Consider the following 16,162-nt stretch of genomic DNA (forward strand, 5'->3'; position numbering starts at 1 on the left):
GATCACACCACGTCTCGTTAATCATAAGGCATACACCCCCGCCCTTCTTTTTACCAGAGAGATGCTTGTTTCTGTCGGCGCGATGCGTGAAGAAACCAGGTGGCTGTACCGACTCAGATAGTGTGTCTCGAGTGAGCCATGTTTCCGTGAAACAAAGAACGTTACAGTCTCGGATGTCTCTCTGGAATGCTACCATTGCTCGGATTACGTCTACCTTGTTGTCAAGAGACTGGACATTGGCGAGTGGTATACTCGTGAGCGGTGCGCGATGTGCCCGTCTACGGAGTCTGACCAGAAGACCACTCCGTCTGTCCCTTCTTCTGCGGCGCCGTTGTTTTGGCTCGCCGGCTGGGATCCGATCCATTGTCCTGGGTGGTGGACCAAACAGAGGATCCGCTTCAGGAAAGTCGTATTCCTGGTCGTAATGTTGGTGAGTTGACATTGCTCTTATATCCAATAGTTTCTCCCGACTGTATGTAGTAAAACCTAAGATTACCTTACATATGTCAAATTTTCGCTGCTCAAACACCTTTTAACTTGGTTAAAAGGTGTTTGAGGTTATAAGGTTTTATCTGCAATCAAATCACACAATACTGGATTGTCAATCAAAAATAATTGTTTGTAAGGTGATATACTTATTGAGTCATGAAAGAGGAATGCATCACAAAATAGTTCTGAGATCTGGGACTTAAAAATATGAATTTTCTCAAAGCTATACATTTTGCAGATAGAATTACTATGAGTGCTACATTTCTGCCCTGCTAGAGCTGCCCCGGTCAACTGCAAGTGCTCTTCTTGTGAAGCGGAACCGTCTAGGAGCAACAACGGCTCAGCCGCCAAGTGGTAGGCCACACAAGCTCACAGAAAGGGACCGCCGAGTGCTGAAGCGCGTGAGGGGAACGGCACCTCCGTACCTTCAGGCTCTGATCAGGCCCTATCTTACTAGGGTCAGGGGAACGGCACCTCCGTACCTTCAGGCTCTGATCAGGCCACATCTTACTAGGGTCAGGACGTGACAACAAGTCTCTTTTCTCTCTCTCTTTCAATCTCTGTTTATCAGCAGTGGGTGTGAGGGTACAAACATGTCTGTGTCAAAAATGCAAGGTTCCCTCAATGCAACATACCAAAACAAAACAAACTATTAAAGAGATTTTCTTGTAGGCAGCATAACCAATCAGAGCTGCAGTATCCTTATATGCAAATATACCATTGCCATATATGGATCTGTGCCATTCACTTTGAACTGGACTGTGTTTACAGCATGAGTGCTCATGAGTAGATGTATTTTGAGACAGGCTTGAATAAGATAAGTAACCAATAGGCAGAGGGTAGCATAATTTGTCTGATTCTCTGTAATAATGGTATGGGAATAATAATTCATTTTATTTTGTAAAGTGCTTTCTTAAATCAAACAACACATTTTCAGTCACCTGGATAAACAGGTCCATGTCAAATCAGATAAACAGGTTAATGTCAAATCAAATCATCAAATTAAGCTGTATTTATACAGCACGTTTCAGACATGGAATGCAAAGCAATGTGCTTTACAGGGAAAAAAAACAAATAAAAAACATAAGATTAAAAACGGAAGAATGACACAAACTGAACTACTAAAAAGGACCCTAAGCAAAAGCAAAGCTATAAATATGTGTTTTAAGATCTATTTGAAATATGTCCACAGTTTTCAGCCCCTCTCAGGTTCTCTGGAAGGCTATTCCAGAGGCAGGAGGCATAATAACTAAAGGCTGCCTCTCCATGCCTCTTGGTCCTAGGCTTTGGGATAGTTAAAAGGCTGCCTCTCCATGCCTCCTGGTGCTAGGCTTTGGGATAGTTAAAAGGCCAGAGAACCTGAGGAACCTACCCATCTACAGTGGTTGCTGAACTAAAAGTTTTGAGATTATGCTGCGGGACTTAGAGGTAATTTGTGGTTTAGTAATGTACCCTGCGTCACTGCTTCACTGCTCCAGAGCACTGATTATGCTTACTGGAAAATACTCTTTCAACATTTATGGAAGAGGCAAGTGGAAGGGGGAAAAGACAGCATTCAGAGGTCAAGACAGCGCTGGTCTGAGACAAGCATGGGGACTGGTCTTGATAAATCAATGAGATTTTTATTTTTCGCTGAATCTCCATTTGGGTATTGATTACACTACAACTAGGGTGTGGAAATGTTAGGATTATTTTACTCTTACTGTAGTACTGTAGCCTACTCTCAACCGGTCACGTTGCACAGCGCCACTATGGGCTATTAGCAGGACAATACATACTTTGTGAAAGGCAATTGATCAGCATTAAAAACTTTGTGGATGGGGCCTCCCGAGTGGTACAGGGGTCTAAGACTGCGTTGCTACAGATGCTGGTTCGATACCTGTGCCGGCTGCGACCGGGAGACCCGTGAGGCGACGGTGGGCTTTTGGTTTCTCTCCCTCTAAAATCAGAAATAAATCATTCTAAATAACAAACTGGCTTTATTTACAAATTAGTAAGAATGTCTCACCCCATGTTCAAGAAAATCAATTTTCTCGCTCAATTTCGGTTATTTGAAAATGAAATAATCTCCAAAATATTGTTATTTTTTAAACAAGCCATAGTTGGTTGTAATTTCAGTTTAATCCACCAGAAAATAAAGAATAAATAAAACAACAAATATTGTGGTTAAATTCAAATATACAAGTGGAAGAAATGAACCCATATCTCTCTGTACATTCTTCTCTGAAACTTCGATTTTCATTATCCACCTTTCTTCTTGATACTTTTTGAGAGCGACATTTTATCTTGCTATCAAGAAAATTGTTCTGAACAAATGTTGATGTTAAAAAAAAAGTAGTGTAGCCTACAGTAGACTGCGTAGACCTGTTTTTCCCCACCAATCAACGCATAGAGAAATAGACAAAAATAATAACTGAATAGATCATTATAATCAGATCAAAATTATTATCTTATTGTCACTGAATTTATGATGTACTAATCATGTGTTAAACATGTTACATTTGCAGTGTAGTCCAATTAATTGTGATATTATATACTTATTATGTTCTGGCCCGTCATCATCCAATTGTTATAATAGGATTTGAAGCAATAGCCTACCCAGGTGTGGTCAACTATTTCAGCACCATTTCGCGCTGCTCTGAGACAAGGATGTGGACTGATCTTGATGAATCAAGGATATGTTTATTTTCATTGAATCTCTGTTTGGGTATTGGTTAGCCTACAACTAGGGTGTAGAAAAGGTCATGTTGTACAGCGCCATATTTTCCTGAAACCCTGAGGGTTTTGATTTAAATCTTTCTTTGAATAGAAACACCATAATATTAATCAAATTAATTCAGCTAAATTTTAAATCAATCCCATATACTATGTTCTTACATAAAAAGGTTTTACATTCTCTAGTATAGCCAATATTACAAAAAGTAAAATGCTTCTCAAAGATGCCCTCTAGTGGTCAAACTAGCGCTAACTAGCATTAATTGCAACAATGGCTGACAATTAAATAACGTGCCATGGTATTCTGCGACAGCCCACAAGGTGTGCTGCAATATGACGCAACTTTTACAGGAAGAACCACTGTACTGGGTACATAACTTAAAAACATGCCTGACATGTATTGGGATGCAGAATCATGGGTTGATTTTAAAACCAATAGGAGAATCTTAAAATTAATTATAAAACTCACAGGCAGCCAGTGGAGAGACCTTAAAAAACAGTGTAAGGTGTGCTCTCCGTCTGGTCTTGGTCAGTACCTGTGCTGCAGCATTCTGTATGTTTTGCAGTTGACCAATGGCTTTCTTGGGTAGACCAGACAGGAGTGCTTTACAGTAGTCAAGTCTGTTTGTAATACAAGCATGGATGAGTCTCTCTGTATCAGCCTGAGAGAGAAACGGCCGCACATTGACAATGTTCCTCAGATGGTAAAAAGCTGTTTTGGTCAAATTCCTAATGTGTGATTCAAAATTGAGTTCCGTATCTAAAATAACACCTAGGTTTTTTACCTGGTGTTTTATCTTTATTGCCCGTGAATTAAAATGTGAGGCTATATTCTCTCCCTGTGCTTTGGCTCCAACAATAAGTACCTCCGTCTTGTCTTGATTTAGCTGGAGGAAGTTGTGAGCCATCCAAGTATTTAAATGTTTATTTTAAAATTTTTTATTGAAGCTTTACTTAACTTGACAACTCAGTTAAGAAAAAAATATTATGTACAATGACGGCCTACCAAAAGGCCTCCTGTGGGGATGGGGGCTGGGATAAAAAAAAATACAAAATAATAATACAAATATATATAGGACAAAACACACATCATGACAAGAGAGACACAATAACACTACATAAAGAGAGACCTAAGACAACAACAACATAGCAACATCAACAATAGAGGATATGTCAAATGAAAGCCCCTTGGTAATAACCAGGTCCAGAGTATGGTCGTGGTTATTGGTGGATCCAGTAGAAAGCCCCTTGGTAATAACTAGGTCCAGGGTCTGGCTGTGGTTATGATGGGCCTAGTAGAAAGCCCCTTGGTAATAACCAGGTCCAGGGTATGGCTGTGGTTATGGGTGGGCCCAGTAGAAAGCCCCTTGGTAATAACCAGGTCCAGGGTATGGCTGTGGTTATGGTGGGCCCAGTAGAAAGCCCCTTGGTAATAACCAGTTCCAGGGTATGGCTGTGGTTATGGTGGGCCCAGTAGAAAGCCCCTTGGTAATAACCAGGTCCAGGGTATGGCTGTGGTTATGGTGGGCCCAGTAGAAAGCCCCTTGGTAATAACCAGGTCCAGGGTATGGCTGTGGTTATGGTGGGCCCAGTAGAAAGCCCCTTGGTAATAACCAGGTCCAGGGTATGGCTGTGGTTATGGTGGGCCCAGTAGAAAGCCCCTTGGTAATAACCAGGTCCAGGGTATGGCTGTGGTTATGGTGGGCCCAGTAGAAAGCCCCTTGGTAATAACCAGGTCCAGGGTATGGCTGTGGTTATGGTGGGCCCAGTAGAAAGCCCCTTGGTAATAACCAGGTCCAGGGTATGGCTGTGGTTATGGTGGGCCCAGTAGAAAGCCCCTTGGTAATAACCAGGTCCAGGGTCTGGCTGTGGTTATGGTGGGCCCAGTAGAAAGCCCCTTGGTAATAACCAGGTCCAGGGTATGGCTGTGGTTATGGTGGGCCCAGTAGAAAGCCCCTTGGTAATAACCAGGTCCAGGGTATGGCTGTGGTTATGGTGGGCCCAGTAGAAAGCCCCTTGGTAATAACCAGGTCCAGGGTATGGCTGTGGTTATGGTGGGCCCAGTAGAAAGCCCCTTGGTAATAACCAGGTCCAGGGTATGGCTGTGGTTATGGTGGGCCCAGTAGAAAGCCCCTTGGTAATAACCAGGTCCAGGGTATGGCTGTGGTTATGGTGGGCCCAGTAGAAAGCACCCTTGGTAATAACCAGGTCCAGGGTATGGCTGTGGTTATGGTGGGCCCAGTAGAAAGCCCCTTGGTAATAACCAGGTCCAGGGTATGGCTGTGGTTATGGTGGGCCCAGTAGAAAGCCCCTTGGTAATAACCAGGTCCAGGGTATGGCTGTGGTTATGGTGGGCCCAGTAGAAAGCCCCTTGGTAATAACCAGGTCCAGGGTATGGCTGTGGTTATGGGTGGGCCCAGTAGAAAGCCCCTTGGTGGGCCCAGTAACATGTTGGATAAAGTCCTCAGAGCTCAAAAGATTCATAAATTCAATGGCCTTGGAGTCAGTCTCTTTGTCAACATGAATATTTAAATCACCCAACGTTCTCAAGGACATTAGACAATAGTTCAGAGAAATCAGTAAAGAAAGTGGGGCAGTGCTTTGGTGGTCTATACAGGCTTATGGCCAGCACTGGTGACTGACATTTAAACAGTATGGCATGATGCTCAAAAGACCCAAAGTTGCCAAATGAAATGTCCTTGCAGCTGAGACCATTAGTAAAATAGAGGCTGTCCCCCCACCTTTTTCCCTTGTTTGATAGAGTATGAAAAGCTGTAGTCCGGGGGGGAGGCTTCAATAAGAGCAGCACTACAGTCTGATGACATCCGTGTTTCTGTGACAAACATGCAATCAACTTTGCGCCCAGTAATGAGGTTATTCATAAGAACGATTTAACTAGCTCTAACATGTAAAAGCACCATATTCATAGAGTGTGGGGCCACTCTGCTGCTGGGGCATCTGCCTCGAGGTAACCAATGGAATAACAAACACATTATTAATGTGACAACCACGTTTTCTGACAGTCTCCAATCTATCAGAATGGTAGGAGATTTGTATAAACTCACGAGAAGGCGGAGTTAAAAGAACATACATTTGGTTATTCACAATAACCATACTGCCATTTCTATATATGGTTTCCAAGTCCTCCATTGCTAGGGAGAACTGGAGCATTACTAGACCTTGTTTATCAGTCTCTAAAACAGTTTGATTTTGCTGGGACTGGAGCACTACCAGACCCTGTCTGTCAGTCTCTGAAACAGTTTGATGTTGCTGGGACTGGAGCACTACCAGACCCTGTCTGTCAGTCTCTAAAACAGTTTGATGTTGCTGGGACTGGAGCACTACCAGACCCTGTCTGTCAGTCTTTAAAACAGTTTGATGTTGCAGGAAATAATCCTTGAATCCCTGTGGTTATGGTGAATCCCGTCTCTTTTAAAAAGTGCTGGTTGCTCCCACATTAAATCAAAGTTGTCACAAAAAGAGACATTCCTGTCATTGCAAAGTTTCTTCAGGTACTCGTTCAGGGTAAAGAGTTGACGGAAACACTCCGAACCCCTTCGGTAGCACTGGAGGGGGCCAGAGATAAGTACTCTCTTCCCTGTGCTAGCTAGGGTATCAAAGCGGTAGTAACTCATCAGGATTACAACCAGAAATACGACATTCCCGAATTGGATCCTTTGTTTGTACCCCACAAGGCAATTTAACTTATCCAGAGGCTGCTCAAAGACGCGGCTGGCGGAGAAGAGGTATTCGGATTGGACTTCTAGTCCGACACAGGAGGCGTGCACACCATCCACCGCTTCTGAGTATATTGCTCACTAATGTTCAGTGCCTGGACAATAAAGTACACGAGCTCAGGGCGAGGATCTCCTTCCAGAGAGACATCAGGATCTGTAACATGGAATCATGGCTCTTTACTGATATATACTGTCCCCATCCATACAGTCAGCTGGGTTCTCAATCATCAAGTTTGCAGACAACACACCAGCAGTCGGCCTGATGCCACTGGGAGGCCACCGGCTGTTGAAATACACCCAGGATCCATGCTGACTCCCGGGGCTGGTAGGACCATCTCAAGCAGGGCAAAGCTGTTTGATAGCTGCATCGGATCTTGTCGGATAGATGAAGGGTGGCCAGACTGCCTCCCCGATCTCCTACGCCTTGTGAATGTCCAGTCTCCCATTGGCCGCGGAGTTGAGCTTAGCATCTGTCTGTTTGATTGGGAGACTCAACGCCGCCCGACGCATCAACAGCTTTGCTACAGAAGGAATTTAAAACTGAGATTGAGTGGATTACAGCAAGGTTGGTGTACCTAGAAAGCAGGTTTTCCTTTTCTCGCAGCTGAGCTAACAGCCTCTTCCCTAAGCTGCTTGGTGTTGGTGCATTTAGGGCAGACAAATCACTGTCCATTTTCCAGTTCCACCTTATCTTAATCATGTTATTGTGCCGAAAACATCTCACACCTGACGCATTTCTGCTCAACCGTGAATAAAACCACTGGTGGGCTAGCACTGCTAGCGTTAGCTAGCTCTGTTTTCATGATGGCTAGCACTGCAAGCATTAGCTAGCTCTGTTTTTATGATGGCTAGCACTGATAGCGTTAGCTAGCTCTGTTTTCATGATGGCTAGCACTGCTAGCATTAGCTAGCTCTGTTTTCATGGTGGCTAGCACTGCTAGCGTTAGCTAGCTCTGTTTTTATGATGGCTAGCACTGTTAGTGTTAGCTAGCTCTGTTTTCATGATGGCTAGCACTGCTAGCATTAGCTAGCTCTGTTTTCATGATGGCTAGCAGCTAACTGCAACTTCCACGTCACGGAATCCATTGCAATACAAACTTTAGCTATGATTAAAAATTATTTAATTAAAACTATTTCATAAAAACAACAATCCGAGTGTAGACAGTATATTGTTTTGTTGCGCGCTTTGATGACCTACATGTTTTTTTTTAAAGTCTCATGGAAGGCTAGATGTGCCGCTTTCAAAGAGCACAACACTAATCCGGACGCTATGCGTCCCGCTATGCCCTCAGACGAACCATCAAACAGGCAAAGCATCAATACAGGACTTAGATTGAATCCTACTACACAGGCTCTGACGCTCGTCGGATGTGGCAAGGCTTGAAAACTATTACAGACTACAAAGGGAAGTCCAGCTGTGATCTGCCCATTGACGTGAGCCTGCACTCCCTGTTCACCCACGACTGCGTGGCCAAGCATGACTCCAACACCATCATTAAGTTTGCTGACGACACAACAGTGGTAGGCCTGATCACCAACAACGATGAGACAGCATATAGGGAGGAGGTCAGAGACCTGGACGGGTGGTGCCATGACAACAACCTCTACCTCAATGTGAGCAAGACAAAGGAGCTGATCGTGGACTACAGGAAAAGGAGGGCCGAACATGCCCCCATTAACATCGACGGTACAGGTTGAGAGTTTCAAATTCCTTGGTGTCCACATCACCAACAAACATTCTAAACACAGACAGTCATGAAGAGGGCACGACAACACCTTTCCCCCTCAGGAGACTGAAAAGATTTGGCATGGGTCCCCAGATGCTCAAAAAGTTATACAGCTGCACCACTGCTACACAGGATAGTACGTGTGGCCCAGTACATCACTGGGGTCAAACTTCCTGTCATCCAGGACCTATATACTAGGCGGTGTCAGAGGAAGGCCCAAAAAATCGTCCAAGACTCCAGTCACCCAAGTCATAGACTGTTCTCTCTGCTACTGCACGGCAAGCGGTACTGGAGCACCAAGTCTAGGTCCAAAAGGCTCCTTAACAGCTTCTACCCCCAAGCCATAGGACTGCTGAACAGTTAATCAACTGGCAACCCAGACTATTTACATTCACCCCCCCCCCCCCTTTGTTTTTATACAGCTGCTACTAGCTGTTAATTATCACTGCATAGTCACTTTACCCCGATTTGATTTGAATGTAGGCCTACATTGAACACCACACATTGGCTGCTACTGTAGGCTGAATGATAGAACAGCTATTTCCATGATAAAATGTTATGGGATGCATTTTCTCCATTGTTTTTGATGGTAGGCCACTCTGGTAGGCCTACGTTATGATCAAACAGCCACAGTAGTCTACTTGGCCACTGTTATAACTGTAACTTAAAGCGGGTACAGCCTCAGTGTTCACAATAAACGCTTGCCAGAGGTTGCACAGAATTTCACACGTTCAAGTTTGCACTCAGCAGACCTGAAATTTGCTCAGTGGGCAATTTCTTTTGAGGGAACATTGATTGTGTGGATCATTTAATAAATGATGTCCTCTTGTCTATTCTCTCTGTACTGTAAATCCCTCTTTACCTCATCCCTCATCCGTTTCTATTTCCTCTCTATGTTGTTTTCCTGTGTTGTGAGTAGATCTATTCTTTGGTTGCATGTTTAGTCACAGTTTGTTTTCAACATTCATTTTGGACGCATTGTCAATGAGCACTGATTAAGATTTTATCAGAAGTGCATTACAGTGGCTTGGAAACACAATGCCTTTCAAAAGAAGACATAGTTAGTAGGAAAACATTTTGTCATCATTTTGATGTCGCCAGATTGACTTTAGATGCAGTATAACGTTAGCTAGCTAGCTAAGATTGAGGGGAAGACACTGGATTATAGTTAGCTAACGTTAGCATTGCTAGCATTTTTTTGTTTGTTGATTTGCTAGCTAATGACAACATTCCCATCTGTGTAAAAATACATTTGACGACATGATAATGCTGGCAAAGTTGTTTCCTTCTAAACATTTTACTACTTTAGCAATGCCATTGTATGTCCAGGCTTTATAGTGTAATTTAGAATAAACAGTCGTTAGCCTCTGTCCAGAATGACTGGGCTTATCACTATGGCTCGGCCGGTAGAGGGTGGCATGGCACGACCGAGTGACGGAGGTGCAACCTTTGAATTGCTGTATAGAGTAATGCTGAATAGTGCCATAAAGGTGAGTGATGTTTGATAGACATGAAGTCATAGCTTATCATATAAAACAATCTGGTGTGAGTAACATTAGACCATTATATAAAACCAAGAAGTGGCATAGCCTCTTTCCCCTTTTTCTCATGTCTCAAGACATCTTCAGAAAAGCTTAATCCCTCTTCTCTTCCCTGAATAGCTATTTCTCTGAAGTATGACATAGCCAGGGAACCATTGTTGAAAATCTATTTTCAAACTGTCTTTGCTAAAAGAGCACCCCACATCAAAACATTTCAATTCAGTCACATCAAATAATTAGCTATAACTCTTCTCCAAGCTAAACACCAGCCTCACACATCAACAAACTCATTCTGCTCTCTCCAGCGCTGGAACAAAATATGATAGGATGCTGTTATCTTCTCTCTCAACTTGACTTCCTCCACAAGGAATCTTTAATATTGGCGCGTTAGAAAGCTATAAAAGGACAGATTATTTTCAGAGACATTTACTGAGGTACTGTATACAGCTGCGCAACACAAACAAACACACAAACAAACATCTTTCACAACGTGATCTTGACAGTAACCTTATTGTTACAGACTGAGGTTTATAACTCATTAGAGCGTAGGGGATTAGACCAAGGGATTAGACCAAGGCGCAGCGGGTTGCGTGCTCGTCATTATTTTATTTATAGGTGAACATGAAAAAACAATAAACAAAGAACGACAGTTTCGCAGGCTACACAAAAGCAATGCAAAAAACTATCTCCCACAAAGGGACAGGTGGAAAACAGGCTCCCTAAGTATGACTCTCAATCAGAAACAATGATGTACGGCTGTTCCTGATTGAGAGCCACACCAGGCCAACAAAGAAATACACAACATAGAAACCCTAGAATACAAAACAAGAACATAAACCAAAAACCTCGGAACACATAAATCCAACACCCCTCTACATTCACACACACCCCGAACCATATAAAACAAATACCCCTCTACCTAAATACGTAGCCCAAACCACATGAAACAAACACCCCCTGCCACGTCAGTCGTCACTGGTCAGGACGTGACACATGCCCTCTAAACCTTCAAGCTGCATGCTGGACCCTATTCCAACAAAACTTCTGAAAAAGCTACTTCCTGTGCTTGGCCCTCCTATGTTGAACATAATAAACGGCTCCTTTTTCTCCGGATGTGTACCAAACTCAGTAAAAGTGGCAGTAATAAAGCCTCTCTTGAAAAAGCCGAACCTTGACCCGGAAATTATTTAAAAAATATTGAATCTCCCATTCCTCTCAAACATGTTTGAAAAAGCTGTTGAGCAGCAACTCACTGCCTTCTTGAAGACAAACAATGTATAAAAAAATGCTTCAGTCTGGTTTTAGACCCATCATAGCACTGAGACTGCATTTGTGAAGGTTGTAAATTATATTTTAATGGCGTCAGACCAATGCTCAAGCATCTGTCCTCGTGCTCCTAGACCAGGGCTGGGCAACTCCAGTCCTCGAGGGCCTGATTGGTGCCACAGTTTTGCCCCAGCTAACACACCTGACTCCAATAATCATCTAATCATGATCTTCAGTTTAGAATGCAATTAGTTTAATCAGCTGCGTTTACTAGGGATGGGAGAAAAAGTGACACCAATCAGGAGTTGCCCACCCCTGTACTAGACCAAAGTGCTGCTTTTGACACCATCGATCACAACGTTATTTTGGAGAGATTGAAAAACCTAATTGGTCTACATGAAAAAGTTCTTGCCTGGTTTAGATTTTATCTGTCGGAAAGATATATTAGTTCGTCTCTGTGGATGGTTTGTCAAACGTACAAATCAATTGTATGTTTCTGCATTGTGTCCCACCCACCACCTGCCAACCCCTCTTTTACGCTGCTGCTACTCTCTGTTCATCATATATGCATAGTCACTTTAACCATATCGACATGTACATACTACCTCAATCAGCCTGACTAACCGGTGCCTGTATATAGCCTCGCTAATGTATATAGCCTGTCTACTGTATATAGCCTCTCTACTGTATATAGCCTCTCTACTGTATATAGCCTCTCTACTGTATATAGCCTGTCCTTTTACTGTTGATTTATTTCTTTACTTACCTGTTGTTCACCTAATACCTTTTTTGCACTATTGGTTAGAGCCTGTAAGTAAGCATTACACTGTAAGGTCTACTACACCTGTTGTACTCAGCATTTCACTGTAAGGTCTACACCTGTTGTATTCGGCGCACGTGACAAATGCACTTTGATTTGATTTACGTTTCAGCGTTCCTCAAGGTTCCATTTTAGGACCACTATTGTTTCACTATATATTTTACCTCTTGGTGATGTCATTCAGAAACACAGTGTCAACTTTCACTGCTAAGCTGACGACACACAGCTATACATTTCGATGAAACATGGTGAAGCCCAAAATTGCCTACCTGTGCTTCAGACCTGCTGTTTTCAACTCTCTAGAGAAAGCAGGAGCGGTAGAGATACTCTGAATGATCGGCTATGAAAAGCCAACTGACATTTACTTCTGAGGTGTTGACCTGTTGCACCCTCTACAACCATTTGACCCTGCTGGTCATTTATGAACATTTGAACATCTTGGCCATGTTCTGTTATAATCTCCACCCGGCACAGCCAGAAGAGGACTGACCACCCCTCAGAGCCTGGTTCCTCTCTAGGTTTCTTCCTAGGTTCCGGCATTTCTTGGGAGTTTTTCTTAGCCACCGTGCTTCTACATCTGCATTGCTTGCTGTTTGGGGTTTTAGGCTGGGTTTCTGTACAGCACTTTGTGACATCTGCTGATGTAAAAAGGACTTTATGAATGAATTTGATTGAAATTTGATTTATGACCCTCCATCCATCCTGTGGTAATTCATGACCCTCCATCCATCCTGTGGTAATTCATGACACTCCATCCATCCTGTGGTAATTCATGACCCTCCATCCATCCTGTGGTAATTCACGACCCTCCATCCATCCTGTGGTAATTCATGACCCTCCATCCATCCTGTGGTAAATCATGACCCTCCATCCATCCTGTGGTAATTCATGACCCTCCATCCATCCTGTGGTAATTCATGAACCTCCATCCATCCTGTGGTAATTCATGACCCTCCATCCATCCTGTGGTAATTCATGACCCTCCATCCATCCTGTGGTAATTCATGACCCTCCGTCCATCCTGTGGTAATTCATGACCCTCCGTCCATCCTGTGGTAATTTATGACCCTCCGTCCATCCTGTGGTAATTCATGACCCTCCGTCCATCCTGTGGTAATTCATGACCCACCGTCCATCCTGTGGTAATTCATGACCCTCCATCCATCCTGTGTAATACTCATATATTGTATACCAATAAGAATGAGTGAAATCACTGTGGTCTGAGTGACTAGGTCTGTTCTATTGATAATATTTCTATGGCGTCTCCATTTTCACATGACTCCACTCTGAGCTGTGGTGTTTCCTGTGTAGGTGCTCACCCTGGACAAGAAGCTTCCTCTTCAGCCTCCATATTACGACATGGTGCCCTCTGAGTCAACCCCCTTCACTAACAAGCCGGTGAGTAGAGCCGCCTTGACCAAGGTGAACAGGTGTATAGGTCAGGTATACAAGGTACTACAGAGCTATGTTGTACAGGTGTATAGTCCAGGTATACAAGGTACTACAGAGCCATGTTGTACAGGTGTATAGTCCAGGTGTACAGGGTACTACAGAGCCATGTTGTACAGGTGTACAGGGTACTGCAGAGCCATGTTGAACAGGTGTACAGGGTACTACAGAGCCATGTTGAACAGGTGTACAGGCCAGGTATACAGGGTACTACAGAGCCATGTTGTACAGGTGTATAGGCCAGGTGTACAGGGTACTTCAGAGCCATGTTGAACAGGTGTATAGGCCAGGTGTACAGGGTACTACAGAGCTATGTTGTACAGGTGTATAGGCCAGGTGTATAGGGTACTGCAGAGCCATGTTGTACAGGTGTATAGGCCAGGTGTACAGGGTACTACAGAGCCATGTTGAACAGGTGTACAGGCCAGGTGTACAGGGTACTACAGAGCCATGTTGAACAGGTGTATAGTCCAGTTGTACAAGGTACTACAGAGCCATGTTGAACAGGTGTATAGTCCAGGTGTACAAGGTACTACAGAGCCATGTTGAACAGGTGTACAGGGTACTACAGAGCCATGTTGAACAGGTGTATAGGCCAGGTATAAAGGGTACTACAGAGCCATGTTGTACAGGTGTATAGGCCAGGTGTACAGGGTACTACAGCGCTATGTTGAACAGGTGTATAGGTCAGGTATACAAGGTACTGAAGAGCCATGTTGTACAGGTGTATAGGCCAGGTATACAGGGTACTACAGAGCTATGTTGTATAGGCCAGGTGACAGGGTACTATAGAGCTATGTTGAACAGGTGTATAGGCCAGGTGTACAGGGTACTACAGAGCTATGTTGAACAGGTGTACAGGGTACTACAGCACTATGTTGAACAGGTGTATAGGCCAGGTGTACAGGGTACTACAGAGCTATGTTGAACAGGTGTATAGGCCAGGTGTACAGGGTACTACAGAGCTATGTTGAACAGGTGTATAGGCCAGGTGTACAGGGTACTACAGAGCCATGTTGTACAGGTGTACAGGGTACTACAGCGCTATATTGAACAGGTGTATAGGCCAGGTGACAGAGTACTATAGAGCTATGTTGAACAGGTGTAGAGGCCAGGTGTACAGGGTACTACAGAGCTATGTTGAACAGGTGTATAGGCCAGGTGTACAGGGTACTACAGCGCTATATTGAACAGGTGTATAGGCCAGGTGTACAGGGTACTACAGAGCATTGTTGTACAGGTGTACAGGGTACTACAGCGCTATATTGAACAGGTGTATAGGCCAGGTGTACAGGGCCCTGCCAACCTGTACCTTAACCTCAGGGCCTATCAGGCCGCTGTACATACAGACGGTAGCAGCAGCCTCCTCCCCTGTTCATGTCCAGCTGGAAGATTTGGATCGGCTCCCACAACGACAGTCAGGGGTGAGTGTGCTACGTTTGGGACTGCTAGGAATCCTTAAGGTGTTTAACCCAAGAACTCGTACATATTCAACATCTGGATGGATACTGAACATGTTCTAACAGCTGTATAGGCCAGGTGTACATGTTCTAACACATTAGAGGTCCATGAAGTAAAAGATCAAATATATCAGGCTCTCCCTAAATGAACTCTCACAGAAAAGAAGCCCCACCAACTCTTCATTTGAAAAAGATCAGAATGTGTCAGAAGGGTGAGTTTTGTTTAAAAAATCGTTGCCAGGCGTAAGAAAACCCAAATGCAGTCAGAAGAAAATCTACTTTGTTTTATTACGTTTCTTTCACTTGTAAAGGTTGGTCTTCCCACATTCCTTACCTGAGGAAAGACATTGCTTTTTTGTCCCCCACTCCTAATCATCATACTAACCCCATCCTGAGTCATTACTGCGTTGGCGCCACACTTTTTCAATGATCTGTCAAGCATAACCTAATTACTATCCCTTCACCCCGTGAAAAACCAATTGTCCCTGCCGATAATGAAGGGGAAGAAGAAGACGTTTTTAACTCTGGGAAAGTCATGCAGGCTTGTTCTCTTTCTCCTGTTGCTAGGCTCTGTCCCTATGTAGTTGATCCTTATGGGTCCTGGTCAAAAGAAGTGCACTATAAAGAAAGTAGGGTGGCATTTGAGATACATATAGAGTATCCATCTTAACATCTAGAGTATCCATCTATACACCTAGAGTATCCATCTATACATCTAGAGTATCCATCTATACACCTAGAATATCCATCTATACACCTAGAGTATCCATCTACACATCTAGAGTATCCATCTACACACCGAGTATCCATCTACACACCGAGTATCCATCTACACATCTAGAGTATCCATCTACACATCTAGAGTATCCATCTACACATCTAGAGTGCATCCTCTGTCTGTGTGTAGATAGGTATTCATCCATTTTGCAGCCTCCTGGACATTTTCCTGCACACACAG

At 43.7% G+C, this 16,162-nt stretch overlaps 1 protein-coding gene across 2 annotated transcripts in view; it reads left to right on the forward strand.

Annotated features, from left to right (window-relative positions):
- Positions 1-16,162, forward strand: part of LOC106581602 (nectin-1) — a 344,741-nt gene that overhangs the window by 292,369 nt on the left and 36,210 nt on the right. For both annotated transcript variants that reach the window (XM_045704179.1, XM_045704181.1), the window contains exon 8: positions 13,607-13,693. In XM_045704179.1, coding sequence (XP_045560135.1) covers positions 13,607-13,693 — 87 coding nt within the window. The remainder of the gene's footprint in view (positions 1-13,606; positions 13,694-16,162) is intronic.

Source organism: Salmo salar, chromosome ssa20 (genome assembly GCF_905237065.1).
Source record: "Salmo salar chromosome ssa20, Ssal_v3.1, whole genome shotgun sequence".
In the NCBI taxonomy this organism is placed as follows: Eukaryota; Metazoa; Chordata; class Actinopteri; order Salmoniformes; family Salmonidae; genus Salmo; species Salmo salar.